General features: G+C 40.4%; 1 protein-coding gene across 1 annotated transcript; it reads right to left on the minus strand.

The window, feature by feature from the left end:
• Positions 1-11: 11 nt before the first annotated feature.
• itpkcb (inositol-trisphosphate 3-kinase Cb) lies at positions 12-22,228 on the minus strand. Its single transcript, XM_008425786.2, has 8 exons — positions 21,990-22,228; positions 16,252-17,535; positions 5,418-5,517; positions 4,847-5,060; positions 4,185-4,389; positions 2,533-2,634; positions 1,875-1,946; positions 12-1,793 (listed from the first exon to the last, which is right to left on the minus strand). Exons 2-8 carry the CDS (start codon positions 17,368-17,370, stop codon positions 1,554-1,556), a joined length of 2,052 nt encoding a protein of 683 aa, XP_008424008.1. The 5' UTR covers positions 17,371-17,535; positions 21,990-22,228; the 3' UTR covers positions 12-1,553.
• Between the last annotated feature and the right edge of the window lie 921 nt (positions 22,229-23,149).

Genomic DNA, 23,149 nt, shown 5'->3' on the forward strand with positions numbered 1-23,149 from the left:
TCTCTTGTAGATCTTATTTTCAGTTTATTGCAATCCGTAATGTGGACAAAGCAGGGATTAACAATTTCCATTAGTCTTTAAGACCTTTAAGAAAACAAAACATAAAAAAAACATGGTTTATATCCAGTTTTTTTTCTTGGAAAGTAGCACCCAGTTTGAGAACCTGATTATTTCCCCACATCACAGAGAATTTGTGGGCTAGTAATACTTTGTAAACATTAATACTACATTTCCACCCGGTGTGATTACTATTTAGAGATGAAAATGATTATTTTATTTTCATTACCTCAGATTTATGCAGTGCCAAAGTAAATTTGTGTACCAACTTAAAGAATTGCACGCGGACCCTCTAGAAGAGCTGCCGGACACCGATCAATTTCCAAAACATTATTAGCACTGCTATGGTATCCAACAGCATTGTTTCTACGTAAACATGCCGAATACTAGCATCAGACGCTACATCATCCAGTTTAGTGTACCAAAACATCCTCATGCTTAAAGGTCATCTCATTTCATTTCAATAATTCTTTAACCTTAACTGGACAAAGATTTTCCAGTCTTTTGTTCTAACGAAGCCTCTTGAAAGCTCCAACATATCAATCTTACTTCTAGTTAAATTTCACCGTTTACACCACCAGTTTGTTGTAAAATCCCCAAAGCAAAGCTGATTAGAGGAAATCTAATTCACGTTCAGCTGTAAACCAAGCACACACACACACACACACACAGAGGCACTGCTTGTTTTGTTCGATGGCTTTTTGAGGATCCACAGTGCAACAATTTCCAAAGAGGTGTAGCTTGGCCAAGCTGCTTACCGTACATTACGAATAAAAGAAAAAAATAAAATAAAATAAGTCACTGCATTGTGTCATACAAAAACTACTGGATAAAACCGTTTCTAAAAAAGGCAAAACTTTGAAGATTAGATACAAGTCAGTTTATACTTGGGTGAACTCTGGAGCGAGTCCTTTGCACTGGAATGATCAATTATAAAATAAAATAAAAAAGGTGTTAGGCACAGGAACTTTACAAATATTAAGAAGGTTATCCCAAGGCCCAAAAACAAAAAGATTAAATTAAGCTATTTACATACTGAGTTAGTTAACACTTGGTCTCGCCAGTGTTTTAGTGTTGCTGTATTCTTAAACATAAAAAGTGGTCCATCAATAAAAAAAACAAAGATCTTGCCAACACAGAGTACTTTGGGTTCTGCAGAGTCAGGTTCATGGAAAGACGATTTGCTGTGTGCAACAACATCCAGCAGAGGGGGCTGCTGAGGAGGGGATGAGCACTAGTGTGTCTTGGGGAGTAGGGGGAGGGGTCAAAGTTTTAATAAGTTTGTAGCATTGAATTCTCATAATAAGTCAGGGTGAGAATATTTAGATATTTAGTCTTGTACGTTTCACAACCTTCTGCTCAGAAGCTCTTAATAATGCATATCAACAGTCTTTTAGGCTTGTTCCACTTCGTCCTCCCGAAGTTTCCTCTTATCCCGAGTGGATTAAGACACTTTGATGATGGCGTACAAAGATTTCAACCGGCGCCCAGTCGCGTCACGCCTCCACCGAGTTTTGATCTCCGTCGCAAGGCGTCCGAGGCAGCATGCTGCCGAAGATGTCGATGAGGTTGTCCATCCCCCACAGGTAGCCGTCCTCTCTGTTGCCCTCCACCCAGGTCGTCCTGTGGTCCAACGTCATGGGGGGCGGCAGGGGAACCGTCTTGCCGAAGTCAATCATCCAGACGCTGGCCTTTCCGGATGCGTCGTGCACAAACAGAAGAGAGCTGCCCACCACCTGCGATAGAGAGAGGGGTGAGGAGACGCCGCGGGCGGACAGGAAGGGGAAACGGGCTCAGAGAGGAAAGCCTGTCCTCACCTCATGAGTCCTGAAGAAGTCCGACTTCTCGAGAACGGAGCGCAGCTCTTCCAGACGCTTCAGGTAACTTTTCTACAAAAACAGTGGTGGGAATCAAAATGTGAAAACAAAAACAGGAAATGACACTTTTTTCTTTTTCCTGTTAGACGAAGTCTGGAGCGTCATCTACTTCTAATAAACGCGTAGGTTGTTGTTTGGACAGTAAACATGAAGCAAAGAGCAGTGTGTTTAAAGTTAGCATAAAGACTGGAGCCATGGGCAACTCGTTTGATTGGCCAACACCTGCAGCGACTCACCTGCAGACCAAACAGATTTTCTAGAGTAGCTGAAGCCCAGAGACTGGGGGGGGTAAGATTTACTGATTTAATTTATCACATGTTGCCCTATCAGTAAATCAATAAAGTTATTTTAGTTTATTTACAACATGAATTAAAACTACTATCTCTTAAATAGATTACACATTTCTTTAAAATTGTAATTAAGAAGTGAGATACTGAAGTAATCACTGATCATTTTATTATCAAGTCATTGTTGGTAGAAACTCATTGATTTTTTTTTTTTAAGTCACTTTCTATTAAAAACTATTTAAAATGTTTTTTTTGTGGTCGTTTAGTTTGTTTTTATTTCTCCTGAATAATCAATTTCTGGGGTTTCATACCAGGATCTGAACGTTGCTGCCAACGAAGTCCTGGAAGGCCTTCTCCACCTGCTCTCTTTGCTTCGTCTTCTTGAAGCTGGTGTTGCACGATCCGTCACCTTTCTGTTGGAGGAGAGGAAAAAAAAAAGTTACATTTTGTTTCTGAGATTTGTCCAAGTTTTACAATGCTACATTTTAGACCTATTAAGACCATGATTATTTAAAATCCAAAACCTTTTGCATAACCTTTTGGAAAAACGTCTTAATATTTTTGATATATACTGAAAGAACTAGGTTTTAAAAATAAAAAACAAAAAGAGGGTGCATATAATTACTCTATTGGATGTTAATGTTTGTGGAAAAAAAGAATTAAGAAAGGACCAAATTTATAGAAAAATGAATTAAAAATTACTGGTAATTTGTTTATTTGGTTGTAGAAAATAAGTACAATTATTCAATTTAAGAACTAAAAAATGCATTATATTTATATCTAAAAACATCAGCTGGTTCAAAATTAAATTAAGCAAAAGTTACTAAAAGAGCCACTTTGCAAACTCCTGGCTAAGGAAATTGATCATTGTATGAAATATGTAAAGAATATTTGTATTTAGATTATGCATCAGACTACTCCAGGTGTACAAATGTGCTGTATGCCTTCTCAAGCATTTTAAAAAGTTAAAACAGATTTTTATGACAAGGGTGCATTTGGCGTCGCGAAAAAATATGCAGGCATTTTGTTTAGTGGTATTAATAACCCTTTGCATAACACAAAAGAGTACATTCAAAGTCGTCCTGGTTTACGTAATGCAAATTATTCAGCGACATTCTTCTTGAAGGAGTGTCCCATTTCTCTGAGGAATATGTTAAGCTCTTCCTGAATACGGTGCAGAGAGGAGGGGATGCTAGCTGTTGGGATATCCATACGAAATGGGCGATAGAGACGGGAAAGCCCAGTTTGGTTGGTTTTAAGTGTTTCACATGAAAAGACAAAAACACTGAAGGATGGCCTGAGGCCCATGACGCTGTTCTGGCAAGTTTCGCCCAGCATAGTTCTTGTCATCAGCCAACAGTACAGACTTCACGTTGCCTCGTTTGACACTGCGCTATTTAGATTCTGCCGAATTTACTGGAAAAAATCAACGCAGAAAGGTGACAAAATTAAAAGTCACCGCAGCAAAATCTGAGTGCGGTTTTATTCTTTGTTTCTCTATTTTCCACTCCGACTCCAGCACATCCAGGTGTTTGGTTTATTGCCAGATGATTTGCTGAAGCAGCAGCTGAACGTGATTAAACGCTACATCTATGACCTTTAAGTTGGCTGTAAATACCGGTCTGACCAGAAAAAAAAAAAAAAAAAGCTCCACTGCAAGCATTTTCATTTGTCTTTGAGGTATGCAAATAAAGCATTATTGGCTTTGATGCGCAGGATCGGATTTATTTATTTTTATATTCAAGAGAACAAACAGTCCTCTGTACAGCTGCGTGTCTAAACACCATTTGCCATTCCCACTGCAGTTCGTCTTGTCGAGAAGAAATCCACTCCCACTCTTTGTTTACTTCTTGTAAAAACATGCCGCGCTATTTATTGCTCACCGCCCCCCCGAGTAGCTCTGACGCCGGCAGTCAGACACGTTGGTGCCGACAGTCGGCCGTTCGGAGAAGACGAGGCTGACCTTAATGCCCTCGATGCGGAAGCCGAGCGTGGCGGTGGAGCTCAGCGTCTCCCTCCACCTCATGTAGCGAGGCTTCAGGACGCCCTGCTGAGCGCGCTCCTCTTCGGTGGGGGCCGCCGGGTCCACGGAGATCATCTTCTCGTACATGTCTCGCCGCAGACGTTGGCACTCCTTCGCTTTTATCAGCTCCTCCTCCAAGCAGGTCCTGAAAACGGAAGGATTACTTGGTTAAATCAGCTCGCTGTGTTGATTTCTTTTGTATTTCTTGGCGTCACGTTTTTTTTTGTTTTTTTCCAATGTAGTGTGTATTACACACAAAAAAATGTGCTGATTTAAGTGTATGTTCATAATGATGTGGTGTTTTATTAACATATTGTTGGATTTCCATTCATTGAAGCTACACTGAAATATTTAAAAATCACCATCTGGCCGTCTGCCGCACATTTTAATCCAACAATACATCAATTTGTACCTGCAAATGTGCAGTCCTAACCTATTAATGTTCTGTAATTTGAATGAGTAAAAGATTTCTTTTTTCTTTTTTTTTTTTGTGCCAGTTTTCAGACAGGGCATGAAAACTGGCTCTCCCCATGGGCCCTTATTCTTCTAAATCTGGCCCCATCTGCGGTCAACGGGGGGCGATGTGGAAACATTTCTTTCACCTGCTGCCCATCTTGCAGTCCATGATGGAAGGCATGTCGAAGTCAGTCAGCAGGTCGTCCATGATGTTGAAGTCCTGCTCGTCCTTCTGCAGCACGCCGTAATACCCGGGGACGTAGGGACGCAGGACGTCCTTCATGAGCTTCTCCAGACACTGCTGCTCACACTCGCAGTAGCGCTTCAGCAGGCGGCCGCCGTCTCCGGCCGTGAAGCTGCCTTCAGCAGATAAGAACACTGATTAAAAGGGAGCAGTTTGCCATTTTGAGTTAAGAACATGTTCGGGTTTTTTTTAAAGAGAAGATTGACACCGCTTTGTTTTACTTCTTAATAGTGCTAAAAGAAAGTCCGTGTGTCGATTAAACAGAGAAATCAGCTGCAGAGAGGTTGCTTGGTTGGTTTTTGTCACCTTTGGACACAGACACACGAGCCGCTTGCCCCATTTCAAGTTTTTTTTTTCTGTTTTTCCATGTTAGGCTGAACGGACCGGCTGTAGATTTATTTACCAAACAGACACGGCGGAGGTTTCAATCTTATCTTCCAGCTCTAGGCAATAAGCGTGATAAAAATGCATACCTGTGTGGCCAGCTAGCTGCACCCACGAGTGACGGGGCTTTAGCGTAAAGGCTAAAGGAGAAAAGTGAACCATGCTCTTCAACTTGCTCCAGGATTTACTCTGTAAACAGAAAAAGAAACATTTCCATCCTCGTTAAAAAAAAAAAAAAAGGAGTGGAAAAAGAGGAACAAAAAACAACAAATCTGAGACCCTGATTGATCTGCGGATCCGTTTTAATGGTCTCACAAAGCACCGAGGGAAGTCCAGGCCATACAGTGATTACTGATTAAAGGAAAACACACCCTGCTCTCCACACACACACAAACACACACACCAGCAGACATTGGACAAGCTCTCCCCTTTAAACCAAGGCCAGGTGCACAACATACTTGACAAAGCCCATTGATAAAACATTTACCAAAGCCACCGGTGGCTTGTCGTAAAACAGAACCTCACTGTCTGAAAGTGTGCGACAGTGTGTGTGTGTGTGTGGGAACGCAGCGGTTATCTGTGTTGGGAAAGCTGAAATCGAGGACAGTGTGCAACAGGAGCGTTGACGCAAGTCGTTTGAGGAGAACCAGACGTGCATTGATTAGAGCAAGAGTGTGTGTGTGTGTGTGTGTGTGTGTGTGGAAGCACAACAAGTAAGACGGTTTCTGACAGGAACATGCTATTCGGTGTGTTACAGAAACTGAGCAAATATTTCACCGGCTAACGACGAGCGTCAGAGTGAATTGATTAAGCGTAAACCGAATCTCTGTCCTGTTTTTTTAGGACATCAAACTACTGAGTCAGCTCAGGTGAGCAGTAAACTGCAGCTACAGTAAGCTGTAATCATAAAATAGTTTTGTTGTTTTTTTTTATGACAGGTTGGTTGGAGTGAATAGTTGTTCCTGTCTGCGTCTGCATTCTTTCACCAGCTGCTTCACTGAAACCGTCAAATTTAAAAACGCAAACAGAACAGCAACTACAGGCTGAGTTATTTGGGTTTATTCAATGGTATTTGTGTATAATAGTTTGGCAGCTCCAATAAACATTCATTTCAAACCAGTTGGTATCATTCAGGGAGGAAAAAGAATCTGCTAAGCTGAAGATCAGCACTACTAAACACTTTTGTGATGTGCCTGATTCAGTTTTGTCTACAGCATTAAACAATAAATAAATACATTTGGAGGGGCTTCAAATATTTTGATCTTTTGGGGACCAAAATATTTCACTGTTTTTAATTTTGTTTTTAAAAACATAAAAGGCAAAACAAAAGGTTTTATGCGAGATGAAAACATGAGGTGAAGGAAGGCTAAGAGTGGAAAAAAGTAAATTTTTACGATCTGCAACCAAAGATTTCAGTAAAAAAAAAGAATTTAAAAAAATTGAAAACAACAAAACGAAAATCTATTAATTAAAACAAGCAAAAACGTATATGCAAGTACATATAACTATAAAACTACATGTGTTTTTCAACACTCAAGGCTTTCCTCACTTTTATAACGTTCTGAATATTTTTGAATGACCAACGTGTTCAAAATAAACAGGTTGAATAATAATTGGGCCTCATCACCTGTAAGTAAAAAAAAAAAAACTGTACTTAGACTTGTAAATAAGGGCTTAAGGAACCGACAGTAAATGCAAATTCTTCAAAGCAATGTTTGTGTATGTTGGTAGCTTTACTTAGAAGGGAGAAAAAACAGGTTTATTACATTGCTTTGTCTAGAGTTAAAGTTGTAAAATGTGATTTCTTAATTAGCATTCATTCAGCCATAAACAAATTTTAAAAACCGGGTAAAATGTTAAAATTACGATGTGATTAGGTAAATTAAAGATGAGCCCAGCAATTTCTAGAAAATAAAATAAAATAATAAACCACTTTACTCAGATTTACCCGATTTTTGTCAGTTAGAAATATGGAAGAAGGAACAAAGTTTGGAAAAATGAAACGCTTGCAGCAGACTGTCTGTCTGGTGTTAAACACCATCAAGATTTTCATCAGGACTGCAGACTGAGGTGAGAATGACTCACATGGCAGCACAGTTGCAGCACACAGTTACTGCAGCCTGCGTCAACTTTAGTGTCATAAAACAGTGAATTTAACATGACAGAAATTCCTTTTTTTTGTGAAAACCTGTTTCACTAATCCAACCACAAACCGTACATCTGGCCAGCACAAGATGATATCTTGTACTGTGAAAGGGGCTGAGTAGTTTCTGTAAATATACTTCATTTCTTATAAGCAGCACATCTGAAAATACCTGATTATTCCAAAATATTTGCTTCTTTCTGGTCTACACTCTGCTTTTTTCTTTTTTTAGCTGCTGGCATCTTCCAAAAAAATGTAACTTTTCAGGAAATGGAAAACAACTCCTGCTTCTAAATGTAAAATTCATTTGGTGAAAGTTACATGCCCGTTTTAAAACTTTGTACAGGAAATGTATCAATGAACCGAGGTGAAGGGTCGTCGGCGGGGCTGACTTTCACAAGAAAACCAAAACGACCGAAGGAGGGAGAAGAAGAAGTTTGTGAGCTAAGGTTCGTTTTAGTCGCAAGCACAACATTTTATTCAAACTTATTAGAAATCTTAACGCAACTTCCCCACATGTGAGCACGTAAAGATGAGGCATAACATTATGACCTCCCAGGTCTACAGCCAAGTCGCTGTCTGCACCCGCATCGATAAACCCGGGCATGACCCTGAGACCGGTTCTGCTCCTGCCTTGATAAATACAGAGAACCGCAGACGAAGAAAACGACAAGAGCTGCAGTTTTCAACATGGTTTCACACAGTCGTCAAACTGGATTCATAACTTTTATCAACGTCAAGGTTTTTTATCTTAAGGCTTCAGTCATAAGATTTAAAACAGTAAGTAAACAAACTCCAGAGCAACTGAGTCTCCTTATTTGGTCACCTTTACCTCAACGCCTTAATCAGTCACGTCCAACATGTCAGGCGAGATTCCCTGAATGCCAAACGTCTATAAGGACGGCAAGATGGACAAGCAGATGTTCATGACGTTCTGCTGAAGTTTTGTTTGTCCTTTTGGTTTCTGTAGATAACAGGATTGCAAACAATTTAAGACGCATCTAATCTAGGGAAACATTTAGTTTCTATCTTCTTTGCCATTTACATTTATATTGTGACATTTTTAAGCCTTTAAAACTAGGATGGGTTTTAAAGCTGCGGTGTGTAACTTTTACATAATTATGTGTCAGTTCAACCCGTCACCATGTCGTGACAGCGCAAGATAAGACGGATAATCTGCGGAAAGATCAAATTTCTCCACTTCCTCCCAGAGCTGCTATTGGCGTCTAAAGATAAATAAATAAATTGCACTGCTCCCATTTAAAAGCAAACAATAGTGCTGTCAATCAACTTTGTGTATGTGCTACTAAATTTGCTAATGGCAGAGAAAACATGAAAACAGTTTATCCGCCGTCATCAGTGGCTAAGCTAAACTAGCCTTAGCACTGACAGCAGGCTTCATTGTGGTGAACTAGCTGTAGCGCAGCCGAGGGAAATGGGGAGAGGATGTGAGCAGCGTGTACACCAGGATGATTTACAGCGATAAGACCCTCTGATTGGCTGTTTCTGACAGAGGTGTGTATTTTTTCAGATAACAGCAGGTTCATAGCGAAAAGGCAGAGGAGCTGGATTTTTTTCACAGATTATCTATCTCATCTGATACCATCACAACATAGTGATAGTTTTAACAAATATGTGAAAAATACACTTTTTTTTTTCTTGCAAAGGTTACAAACTGCAGCACTGTGGTTAATCCACACAAATATTTGTCTTAGTAACAAGCCAAATTTAACCTGCAGAGGTGGCATCTATAAATACAAACTGTGTTTACACATCAGATCTGAACTCTCAGTCCAGTTTTGTTGCCTTTCTCTTCTATTAGCAGAACGTGGATTGACCTGATGAAGGCCGAGGCGGATGGAAGGTGAAGCTCCGGCCTCTCCTCTTACATTTCAGAGTCTCTAATTGCTTCACAGTAGAGCTCGACGTGCTCTGCTGTGAGGTCGGATGCACTTTGGTAAATTAACCGGCGCCGACGAAAACACTGCCCTGACGGACGACAGGGCACCAAGCTCAGCCGCATCTCCATCCCACACGCCTTTTAAACGCCGAGGCCACATTTCAGTCAGCCCTCCGCCGTCTCGGCTTTCCCTTTTATGCCACTTGTGACGCCCAACGCGCAGCTCCGTTTCCTGATTCTTTGTCCTCGGCACCTCCAGCTGACTTCCAAGAGCTCTGATGTCGACAAAATGTTCCCTTCCCGCAAACTTCCCCTTTCTTTCTTAAAGTTATTTTTATTTAACATTAATCCAAGTCAAATGAAATCCCCCCCCCACTTGCCTACTGTTTTTCTGTTTTGATTCATTTAACTGACTTACTGAAATAAGCTTTAATTTACTGAGATTTCTGTGGGCAAAGAGTCCCAACGGACAACAACGGCCTTCTAAAATACTTCTTAATAAAAAAAACATATAGGCACCTTAAAGTCTCATTTAATGTACCTTAGCAAACAGCTATAAAATCTCTTGACTTTGGCAATTTGCCCATGAAAATTGTCAAAGTCAATCACTTCTTTTGCATAATTACTGATTGTATCTCTCAGCAAAAGTATGATGGGTATGCTCTTCCTGTTGTCTAGCTGCAGGCTTGTGACACACAGTTTACAAATAGCTAAACAATCTGTTGAATGACACACAGATATTCATCTATAGGACACTTGTCTACCAATCAAACCCGTCACCTGTGATGTAATCCACTCTCACAAACATGGCCACACGTTCCCAGAGGCAACGCTGGACTTTATCTACGTTTTTTTTGTTTTTTTTTTGCATTCTAGATCCATTTCCTACCTGGTGGACGGAGCACAGGTTCAGGAGGAGGCAGACACTGGCGAAGATGTGAGCCACTCCAGAGGCGAAGCGAGAACGCAGCCGACACGCCCAGCTCTGCGCCATCGCTACACCATCAAGCGGCACCATTAACTCCCCTGCCTTCCTGACGCTCTGAGAGCCCCGCCGCCGGTCACTGAAAGCCCACTTTCACCAAGTGGGCTCTCGGTTTCACGCTAATGTGCTGCCTCAGTCGGGATGTTAAATGTTGCATGGCGATCAGACTTGGCTCACTCTGATGACTCCTCGTTTCCTACAGCCACTTTAGGACATCCCAATTGACAATGTGTCTGGTTTCAACATTTTTTTTTTTTTTTTTAGACTCCCTTCCTTTGCTTTCTTAACGCTTGAATCTCTATTGCGTCTGACCCGCAGCTAAAACTTCACGCTCTCTCAGCCGCCGGTTTTCTTGAACTGATTATTTTTGTTTCAAAACTTTCATCCTGTCCAACTGAAGGCACAACGCTCCACACAATGCGCCATCTTCTTCCGTCCTCTTATCCTCTAATCCCCCATGGCTGAGCCAATCTCCTGACGGGTACAGGCAGACATGACAGCGTGGGGGCAGGGCCCTCTCCAGGCGATCCCTGTGCTTCTCTTTTGTCCACATGACGAGTTCTTCACCAAAGCATGGAGGTGCGTGTGTGTACAGAGACAAAAGAAGAACCTGTCAGGCAACTATCATGAGCTACAGGAGGGACAGGTACTGTTAGCTCTCCCTTCTCGAAGCGTTTCAAAACCACATCCCCCTTCCCTCGACTTCAAATCTTCAGACTTAAAGAGCAGCTCGGCTGGGTTTTTAGTGGCTGCACAAACATGATCAGAGTGTGAAATTAAATGAGATATATTATGAAGTGTTAAAATTTACTTAATTTTGGGGGAAAAAAAACAAAACAAAAAAAACACTGCAGGCTCCTGCCTGTCTAGCTGCGAAGCGGACCCACTGTGCTGCTCTCAGGAGCGAAGGAAAACTAGGGATGACCAGTCCGAAGTAGAGAAAGAGAAGCAAAGAAAGTCATATAAAGGTTAAGATGAAGGCGTTTTCAGTTCAAGCCTCTGAAAGCAACCCCAGTGATAACCTATGTTGCAATTTGAACAACAGTAACGTAGCTAACTAATGTCGTTTGGCTTCCATGTGTAATTTAAATTTAAAAACGATCCAGAGGAAACCCTGTAAATGAAGCGGCAACATGGAGTCGTCTCTAACGTGTCTGGGTGTCCCTTTACTTTGACACATGTGATATTCCCTGAACTTGTTGCTACAAAAACCTCTAAAAATGTATCACCATTGATGACATGATTCAGTTTTAAAGGCTGCTGATTCATCAGCTTTTCCACAGTGTGTTTTAGATGTGACGCAATCTTTCTTGGAACCTGGAAACTTTGTGATTGGAGGCGAGAAATCCCACGGAAAGTGACAAACTGATCATCGTTTTCTCTGGATGTCTGGAGCGTATAGTAACGCACTGATCATACAGTGAGAATTTTATACCGATCCCTGGAGGTGTGGGATTAAGGAGCAGATTATTAACCGTGTGCGATATCAGTACTAATAAAGATAATGGAAATAATATACAAGCACAAGGTCACTGAAATGAGCAACTTGTACAGCAAATGAAGGACAAACCAAGACTATGTGCAATAGTTAATTAATTATCATAATTTTTTCACCCCGATTATGATTTTATGTTTGTTTATTGCATATGAAAGCATTAAATGCTTTACATTCAATTATTTATTGGTTTGATTCGAATTGCAAAATCTGAAGAGGTGACATGTCATTTTAGCATCGACTTCTCCTACTTTTTCATCTTGATTCTACCAAATATTATAGTTTTCTTAATAGATTTTAAATCAAACAAATTCTGAAGAATATGATAAAGCTATATTTTCAACAAATAAGTGCTTCATTAAAAAAAAACAAAGTGTGTAAAAAAATATTTTTTACATCAAGGAATTAGCACATTTTGTTTGTTTTTAACCGCTTTACACACTAGTCACAATATCTCTTTGAATTGCGTCACTGTTACATTCTAGTAAAGATATCACATTTAAATAATCAAACCAGTTTAGATAAGACGTCCTAAATGACTGACCCGCAAACTGAAACAACCTGCTGTCCAACGTCAGATCTGTCCAGGTCACTGAGACTGTAACATATAAAAATTTTTTTTATTATATTTCTGTAAAATGTTACAACCTGTTATTTTCAAGAGCATCTCCATTGTTTTCTGAACAACCATTGAACTGGTTCTGTATGAACATTTGACTTTTCCACCGTCTCTCAAACCCAGTCTGCCCATTCTTCTCTGATTAGAATAATGTCCATATTTAATTGGTTGCCAAAGGAGTGCGCATCGAGTTGCTTTTTATGACTTCGCAGCATGGATTTTGTGTATAACAGCTGTGGGAGTGCTGCGTGGGACAGACAAAGTCTGCAGCGTGGCTCATGACTTAAGCAGCATAAATAGGAATAATCAGCGTGTGTAGGCTACACGTTCCAGGCTTCACTGCGTCGTTTTTTTTTTTTGTTTTGTCCTTTGTGAGCTCACGTTGATTTTCCTCTTATTTTTTTCTGCTCTACGGCTCGATGTGCCTCATGTTGAACCAGTGGAAAATACTAAAACTTTTGTTAAGAGCCACTTTCAGGGAGAACAAACCACTGTCCCATACTGGAATAATCTGAAAACAATATACAATGGCACACTTATTGTTGGGATGATTAAACATAGGAATTTGTATCTCATTGCATTCAAATGTCATGGACAGAGTAGATACTGTCTGTGAAAGAAAAAAAAAAAACACAAGTCGAGGGGGGGAAAAAAAAAGAGAAACCCATATATGGTAAAGACGTTGCCTAGCAACCGGCTCAGCCTTCAGCCCAATTTTCCATGACACACACACACACACACACACGCACACACACACACACACACGCAACTCTGAACGCAAAGACGGCATAGCTGCAAGTAAGAGTGAGCTGTTATCCTCGTCCGTCACAAGGAGAGCGACATGCAAGACGTAAGGTTTGGCTGGGAGTTTGAAGGGGAGCCATTAAAGCACCACACACACACACACACACACACACACACACACACACCCCCACACACACACACCCTGTGTGGAGTCACGCCAGAGAACAACGGCGCTTTAACGTAGCTGTAGCAGAAAGAAACCGGGCCCCGTCTGCAGCCGCACTTATCACAAACCGCAAGCCAGAATCATCCTGTTTGTTTCGACAGCGAGACTGCAGCTCCTTCAGTCGCTCACTTCCTGGTTTTAAGTGATTTAAACCCCTGGAAATTACGCCGTTGTTTGACCCGTAGTTGGTCGTGAGCTAAAATGACTGAAACGTGTAGAGATTTGAATTTCACACGATGTTCCTGTTACTTTACTCCAAGTAGCCGACTCAAATTACTGTCTCAATAAGGCAGCAGAGACTCATCACAACAGGTGATGTCAGACTAATCACTGTGTACTTTCAGAGTTCAGTAAATGCTGAAGGTTTTTACCACACAAAAATAACAAGATTAGTCATTTTAATAAGGTTCATGCATAAAAACTATTATTAGAACTAGTCAGAATGGTCTCTAAATCTTCAGAAAAAAACTTCACACTTTATCAGTTTTGATGTAAAACTAGTAAAGTACATAAAAATAATATAAATTTATTACCTCAGCTCCCTGTTTTTGTTTAAAACACAGAAAAGCAAAAAATACATGTGTAAAAATCATCAGCTAAACGATGTAGTAAGAGAAATAGCTTTTCTTTTAAGCGAGAGAAAAAAAATGCCACCAGCTGACAAACAGTGTGCAGCAACAGGTGGGGGAAGGGCCCAAATATGCAGAGAAAACTTTGGAGCTTTTCTCATTGCGTGTCAATAGACTTCAGGCTTCATGTTCATTTTAAACACATTATGGTAAGCTAGCTAAGCATTTCTTGTTGCAAATATGCGAGTTAGTTTGCCACTTTGTCGCCTCTTTCGTTGCAATTTCTAAAAACAAAAAAATAAATAAATAAAAATTACTATGACCGACAAAACCTGAGTTAGTTTTGATTTTTTTTGTAGACCCATTAAGTCTCGTTTTTAATTGTGAATCTGTTTTACAGTGAAACAGCAACCACAAACGTAAGACTCAAATTATTTTGAGTTATCGTCATTCATATCTTTTCAAAGAAAAATACCCTGATGACCGTCAACCATTGTGACAATGATTGCAGGTTATTTAATGAAGTAAGTGTTACCTCTACCACAACGCAGCACGAACAGCACCTTTTAACCACATGAAAATGATTGGATAATCAAGATTCCTGTGGCTACAGAAAAAGAAGCAGAGATGCCACAGACATCCTGTTTGCATAGCATTCCTAACACGGAGAATCAAAGCTTCCAGGCATCAGGGGACACAAAAAAAAAAAACTCTTTCTTGATGGAAACTTTCATCTTTGTAGGAGAGCCAACAATAAGTCACTGTTCTTTTATTCTGTCCTTGATAGATTGAGCAAAGTAATTTTAAAATGTGCCGCCTGTGAGAATAAACGGCCTCAGAGCTGAGCTTATCGAAACTAAGTGACCCTGAGGCGCGTTGCTGTTGGGGGTTTGGAAACGAGAGCCGACTTCCTCCCATTTGAGTCAAATGTTTTACAGTCATCTGTTGTCGTCTCAGCATCATGAGTCAAGCAGTTTAATTACTGGAAAACAGAGATGAACGACGTTGACCCACCTTTCTTTATTGCTCCATTTAATTTTTAACCGAATGCCAACACAGAGGCCATGCAAAGGCAAGCTGCTGAGTAACGAACGCATCGTTTTTATCAGCACTTAAAAATATTGAACCCTACACTATATAAAAAAAAAATCACTTTGTACGGTAGTAAAATTATTCATATTCCAAAGAGGTGTATTAGTTAGTAAATATAAAGTTTAACAGGAGGTCAAATTAAGACCTAGCCTACACACCTCGATGTAGAAATTAACGTTTATGTAGCTAATCGTTATTTATTTGTTAAAAGTATTAACAGTTTGGGTAAAAACAGTCAAGTAAAGTTGGTATACTCTAATGTTTTGTGTTATCGCTAAATATTTAAGCTAATTAAAAGCTAAGACCCGTCATAAGACTTGTTGGAGAAGTTTGAGTCAATCAAAGCAATAGTTTGTCACTGCTAGCTTAGCGGCGTTGCTAACGCTAACAGCAAACTAGCTATGAAGTTGAACTTAGTAAACCTCAAGCTGTTTTTGTGCATGAGCAATAAAATTTCTACATCTCACCTTAGCAAAAACAAAAGTCTTATTCATATTCAGTTAATGTTTTACACCTTAATCAGGAACACATCCCTTTTGTTTTGTTATTTTTCCAAGAGGTTAAAACAGGTGAGCGAAATCATCTTCACGATTAGTTAGCATCAAACTAATTTAGTCAAATAAGTACATTATAAAAACTTAAACCAACATGTATTTAAATGGAGCGTAAGCAGGATAATTGTACTGGTTGGATTAAACCAGTGTCCTTTATCCTCTATCAGGGCAGGAACTAGACCTTGACATGAACTGTTTGTACATCCCTGACTAAGAAAGGTGTGTCCTGTGGTGAGTTGCTTCTGTACACATTGAGCAAATACTGGAAAAGTTTGGAAATCTGGGGTATCGGATGTTTTACACCAGTGCACATCCTGTTGCACCATGTACAGGATTTCTATTTGGTTTCTTTAATGGGAGAGTTGCATGGGGGTAAATAAAAACTGTCATGCTAGATGGAAAGTTGTGCAATATTTGCATTGGTGTTTTTGGCAGTAGAAACAGTAAGACCTGTTTCTAACTTGTTTCATGCGATTAAAAGGGGAGAAAAAGTAATAAAACGCCAACAATTATTCGCTCCAACAACCTGATTGTTAAGCAGTGGTTTGCAGAGTGTGGTGTTGTGGGGGGGAAGAAAAAAAAAAAAGGACACTTACCCCGGAGCCGTCCCCTGCGCTGCACAGAGACCGGGTTGGGGACAGGCTGGACTCGATGTCGCTGCCGGTGAAGTCGTCCTCGGACTCCTCAAAGGAGGAGGCTGAGGACAGGCCTATGGAGGAGGAGGTGGACAGCTTCCTGGGGGTCCGCATCAGGGCTGGGGAGCCGCCGCAGCCGCTGTCCGAGCAGGGGGACTCGTCTTCCGCCTGGAGGTCCAAACAGGAGGTCTGGTCGGTCGGCAGGGCCGTGGTGCTCTGGCAGCGGATGGGGCTGGTGTCTCTGGTTATGATCAGTTTCGGTATCGTTCCAGGAAAACTTTGCCTCGGGGGACTTTGGCTGGTCTGCTCCGGGTGTTTTACGCTCTCGGAACCGTCCAGGCAGCCATTGTTCTGATCCCCGGCGCTGGATTCGGTTTTAGTCATTTCTCCTTTCATGCGATCGTCCAGTAGCGAGAGCCCACCGCACAAATGCTGATCCGGGGGCGAGCAGGTCGAAGTCCGTTCAGCGTCCGGGTCAGAGGTGAGGAGGGGGTTCAGACTCAGACCAGTGCCGAACCCAGACACAAAGCGATTCTCGTAGCTTCCCCCCACTGGCTGATGCTCCATGTCCCCGGCTGGGGGATCCGAGGCATGGTCTTCTTGCACGCCGGGGCTCGGCTCCTCGCAGCCCGAGACGCTGGTTTCACCGCTCCGCGTTTCCAAGCTTGGCGCATTAGCTGAAGTTGCCTTTCGGTTCACGGCGAGCTTGACCGCTTCGACATGACCACCGAGGCCGGACGATGCCTCGAAACAACCCGTGGCTGCTCGATACTCCCCGCTCGCCGAAGCAGCCTCGTCTCGGGGCAACTTCCCTGCTCTGTGTCCGCGGCGCGCTGCTGGATCGGCGGCCTCCGTTCCGGGGCCTGAATCCTCCTCGGTCTGACTGGGGTATCGCTTCCTCCTTCCCAGACAGGACAGCACTTTGTTTCTCATTGGATTCCTGCTCAGCTGCTCGCTCCGGGGCTTCCTTTTACTCCTAAATCTGGAGATACTGAGTCGATGAGGCGTGTCGCTTGATTTCCACTTCGCCCCGCCTGTGGTGGCGGTGCTGTGCGAGAGATCAGAGCGCGTTTGGCCCATCCCGCATGCCGTAGTGATACACACACACACCGTCAATGTGTAATCAAAAACATACAACTCAGTCCACAGTATTTTAGTAAGCCGTTAATCACCAATTCCATGTAATGAGACTGGAAAATACCGAATTAGTCCACACCTTCTCATCCACACGGTGACTGGTCAAATCTGTAAGGAAAGGATACGGAAATATTGTTGAATAGGCAAAAATCTGGTATCTTCAACACTATAATCACATAATTTCACCTGAAAGGGCAAAAAATAACAATCAAAATTCACAGGTAAGAGATAAGAAGTCCTTTTGCTCCAGAGGTTGACTCCTCATAATATCCCAGCATATCAATGGAAAGTTGAACAGAAGGACAAAGTGTGGCAGGAAAAAATGTGAAAACCAACCATGTTAGTCACAGCCTTGACAGGATTGCTAAGAACAGCAGATTCTAGAGATTAGTGGAGTCTTAAAGGCAGAGACTGTGACTTGAATCGGTGCCTAAAGAGCCAAGGCCAACAGACATTTGGGCTACAATTGTCACATTCCTTACATTAAGCCATTTCTGAACCGGTACCAGTGTCAGAGCCATTTCAGGTGAAGTGAGGAGAAGAATGACTGGACTGTTGCTTAGTGGTCTACAGTTTACATTAATAATGAAAGTATATTTTGTATTCTATTTGGAAATCAAGGTCCAGAGACTCGTTCATCTCCGTGCCACACTGCACTGATGCAGTAATTCAAGCAAAAAGACATCCCTAGCAAGTATTGAGTGCATGTACAGCACTGCATATGGACATAATCTTCATTCGGGTAACATTTATGTTCTGGAAATCCTTTAAATTGGTATTGTGTAATATTCCAATTTTCTAAATAAAATAAAAAAAACCTGAACCACAATCATCTAAAAGGATCAAAAATAAACTATTGAAATACGTCCCTTAGTATGTAATGAACATGTACAAAATACACCTTCTGAATTGAATATTTTATTTTTAAATTTGATTATACTGAACTTGACTCAATAATAAAGTTTATATTCTTCTTCACTGCAAATCTGGAGGCCTGCAACAACTGCTAGGATAGCAGATAAATACAGCATGTTCACAGCAAAATATCATATTTGATTAAAAAAAATAAAATAAATATATCTCCCTTTTTAAGCTAAATCAGTTTACTACTGCCCTCCTGTGTCTGCATACAATTCACAGCCCTTCATTGACATCTACAGTGGGGTTTTTTTTTTTATCTGCCAAAGAGTGCTCCAGGTAAAATAAAAAAAATTGAGACAATCCTTTATTTAGACAGTAAGAGTTCAATAATCACCATTTAGTTTTTCTCCACTTGACAAGATATACAACTGTAATAAAAACACTCTCAAAGTACAGACACGCCAATTAGATTGTGAAGCTAATGAGCCCGACTGGAGTTAAAGTCCGCTTGCTTTTTTGCTCCGTCTGTGACTCACCACAGAGGAATCGCCAGGCCAGTAAAGTGAACCAATATTTGCCGGTAATTAAATCAATATTTGTCATTCATTAAGCGTCAGCCTGATCGAGCCTAGCCAATACAGAAACTTCCTGAGCAGCACTGCGTCGGGCTTTGTAGATGTTAAGTGTCAAGCAGTAGACTCTACACGTCTGGGGTAATCAAACAGCTGTCGGCAGACCCCAGAAGACAGTCAGACTGTCTCTCTATACAAGACTGCATCCATTCATGAGCAGTGAGAAACGACCAGCATGTTTCTGAGCAAGCAGCTCTGACGTCACCGTCTGTACCGACAAACCCCAGCAAACCGATGCTTCACAGCAAACGAAGGTGTGAAAGTACTTAACCCAGGTGTAAATGAAAAATCAAGACAAGTGGCTCCTCAGACGTACAAGAATATGAGCAGAAACTCATCCGCTCTTGGCTGGAATGATTTTCACACATCAGCGCTGCTCGTGGAAAAAGGAAGGACCAACCAGCAGCTCTGACTGAGTCACACTTGCCAGATTAAATAAAGTCTTGAATGTCTGAACTTTGAACAGTTTGAACTGAGAATAAAAGGACACACTGTTGCATCATGGGAATCTGTGTGTTAACTGGAACTTCCACCCGATACAGATTTACGTTGGTTTAGGCATTTTGATGCGAGCTAGCATTTCTGATTTGATTGTGGGATCGTTAGTAATCCTGAATCATTTTCCTCTGGTGTTTTATTCAAAACATTCTGTGTCAATGGTTGTGTCATTTGTAGCCACCTTTCTCCTTTATTTTCCTAGTACTGCACTGTTGAGGCAAGTCAAAATGCACATTAGTCTTTGAATTTTGTTTTGGCGCTTCAATGTTAAGATGTAAAACAAAAGTCAACTGATCTGACTTTCATTAATTAATGTAAAATACCTAAAGTTTAATTGTCCTCACTTAAAATTAAGAACATTTCTACTCAAAAGGTCAATTGCTTTGGTTAGTGAGCATAATGTGGTTTTATTTTGCAGAATCACCACCAAACTTACAAATGCCTTCACATAACACCTCTTGTAAATATACTCAATTTTTTAAATCTTTTCAGACTCGCATCTAAAGACAACTTAGAGACCAATTAACCTAACAGTCATGTTTTTAAAGTGTGGGAGGAAGCCAGAATGCCTGGAGAGAACCCAGGCATGCACAGGGAGAACATGCAAACTCCATGCAGAAAGACCCACCTTTTGCTTTGATACGGGTAAGTAGAATTTAGTGCAACTGATTGCTTTCAGAGGTCATTTGTAGTTCACTTCTGTTTTCTCATCATCAACACAGATGTAGTGTGGAGGCCTCAGATGTTTGCTAGAAAACATCGGTCAACAAACTTCCTCAAAACCACCAAGGAGCAGAAGCAGGTCGTTTTGAGGAACGACCTGCTCCTTAAATCAGGGCTAAGTTTTGAAACAAGATCCCAAACTTTGGATTACATTCAACAGTGGCAAGAAGAAAGTTAAAGAAAAAAAACAATAAATCCTAAAACATGGAGATGTCAGTATTACTATTATTATTGTTATCGTTATTGTTGCTGTGCACCACGGCAAAGGGAAAAATAACAGAAAAACCATCAAAGAATAACTCAAAACCACTCGGATTCTTCTTTTTCTTGCTCTATGTTAGCTATGCTACACAAAGACCCGTTGCCATAGCAACTGACAGCAATGCTGCTAATGTATCAGGATTCAACACCAACAAAAAAACACACACACACAGCCACACTTTTCAGATTTTCGTTTGTGAAATCTTTGAAACCCATCTATTGTTTTCCTGTTCTTCCGATATGTACCACTCTTTGTAGGTCAGCCACATGAAATATCTTAACATTTATGTTTGTAATGTGTTAAAAAAGTAAACAAGTACACAAGGTATAAATGCTTTTGCTAGTGTCAACATACATGTACAGTTTATTGAACATTACCCTAAATCTACTCATTTTCTCATATTAGCAAGAAATAATGCTACTTACAGCTGCATAAAAACAGTAAATATACGAACTGGGAATGTTTGAGGTTCACTCTGAATTGCCATTTAAACATGGAATATTTTAATATTCTACACAAAATTCATTTATTAATTTTTTTTACAAGAAATAGAAGTGTGAATTTACAAAAAAGCTGCTCCAATAAAAAGACAAATATCTCACAAAAATTAACTGTCCTGTGAATCAGACTGACTGAAATTAGCAGCATGTGAATGTCATGCTACTGTCATTTACTGCGACAGCAGTTCTGTCACTATGCTGTCAGCAGGAAAGCTCACAGAAAGGAAACGGGACAGGAAGCGTAACAATGGAAATACCGACTCACTGTGAAGCATGCACAAGTACACTTTACTGCGATATTGTGTAATATAATTTTATTATTAATAAGCTTACAAAATGACTCAAAAAGGAAAAGGAAATGTCCTTGTTTAGGTGGGGAAGGAGGACCAAGACAAGGAACCACATGAGCTTCTCTTGTCTAATTCTACAAAAAAATAAAAAAATAAAAATACTATTACCTTTCCCACTCTTCTTACAGTTGACAGTTTTTCAGGTATAGTGAGCACTCCTTCTTAATAAAGAACTCCAGTCATCTTGTCGATCTGGTTTCATTAATGGAAGATGATTAATGCCTGGGAGTCTTTTGTCTTACTGAATGTACTCATGGAACCATCAACACCCACTACAACAGCGACATACCCTTAATGGGAAGTTGGTTATTTTAACGCAAACACAAAAAAGATTATGTAAGCACACAGAACGGCATACTATAGGGAAGTTCACCAACCATCACTTTATACTGACACTCATCTATTTGCTCGTGATACATTTACTCAGTCAGCCACTCCTCTTAAGTAAAGGGCTACAGGGTGAATTATTTGTTCAAACTGCGTTTGCAGTGACTGATGTATTTATTATCGTGCGCTTAAGTAAAACCTCAGTGTCGTTTCGCAAAGCTTTAATTAGGACTTTCAGATCTACATTTTTAAATGACACTTTTGTTGTTTTACCTATAAAAATAACCGGTTATTGACTGTATATATTAATCTGTCCGATCACAGACCGTACGGACCTAAAACACAAAGTAAAAGGGAGTAGATACATATATAAATAAAATAAAATATAATTTAAAAAAAAAAAACTTACCTGACAGACGCTCCTTTGTTGGCTCCGTGAAGCAGCTGTTAAAAAGCTGGTACTGGAAAATGGAGGTTTAACTCATACAGGCAATGGTGTCAAGATGTGTTTGCGGCTTCTCTGCTCTGCGAATCACAGAGAAATACCGACGAGTGCACGGTAGTAGCATCGGTATGTGGTTATGACGAGGAGCAAAGGCACAGAGGAAGTGCTGAAGTAAACGGGGGCAGGTCTTGCTGACGCTCTGGCTCTTTAAACTCGTGTCGGGAACTAGCTTAACGTGCTGTTAACTTCATTCAAAGCTCATTTTAAAATACAAATGTTGATTTAAAAAAAAAAAGTATTACCTACGAAACTACTGGAACAGAAGTTAACCAAGAAAATGTATTAAAACCTAAATGACAAAACTACAGCCTCAACTCAAGAGAAATAATATTGAAACCTTAGTTAGTCACTGGACTGTGCTGCCTTTAGGTGTTAACCGTTATTGGGGTTTTCTTTTTAAAGCTAAGACGTAAACATAAGCAATGGTTCTTATTTTAAATAAAAAAGGTAAAACAGTGATTCTTGAAAATAGGGACAAAACAGGTCCTATGGATAAAGCACAAAATTTGAATAAAATATACACAAAATATAATTTTTTCAAATATCTGACTAAACTAACCTGGGTCATGTGAGCACAACAATGTATATTTTCCTGATGTTGGCTGAATATTTTTTTATTTTAAACATTGTAGTCGGTGGATGATGCCTGTAAAATCCCTTGTCCAGGAGCAGAACTCAATACATTATAATAGTATAAAACAATTAAAGAAATACTAAAAATATATATTATGACAATTAAGTATAAGTAGTCATATAAATAATTGTAAAAGTATCAATAAATTGAATTAAAAATAATTTTTGTATATTTTCCAACTCCATTGAAATTTCTCCCTAGTTTTTGTCAACACCGTCAGACATGAAAAGAATGTTAAAAAAAAAATCTGGCATTATTGGGGGGCACCAGAACTTCTGAGGACCCCAGGACCTCTTCCTTTCCATAGACATAATATATGTTCTATGTTCCTTTCTCTTCCTTTGCTAAGAGGGCTAGTTAGCTCTGGTTAGCTTATGTTATTCTTTAGTTTTTTCTTCTTTTTATTCCTAAGTTGCTTGTCACAACCATG

This window comes from Poecilia reticulata, linkage group LG13, assembly GCF_000633615.1.
Source record: "Poecilia reticulata strain Guanapo linkage group LG13, Guppy_female_1.0+MT, whole genome shotgun sequence".
Lineage (NCBI taxonomy): Eukaryota > Metazoa > Chordata > Actinopteri > Cyprinodontiformes > Poeciliidae > Poecilia > Poecilia reticulata.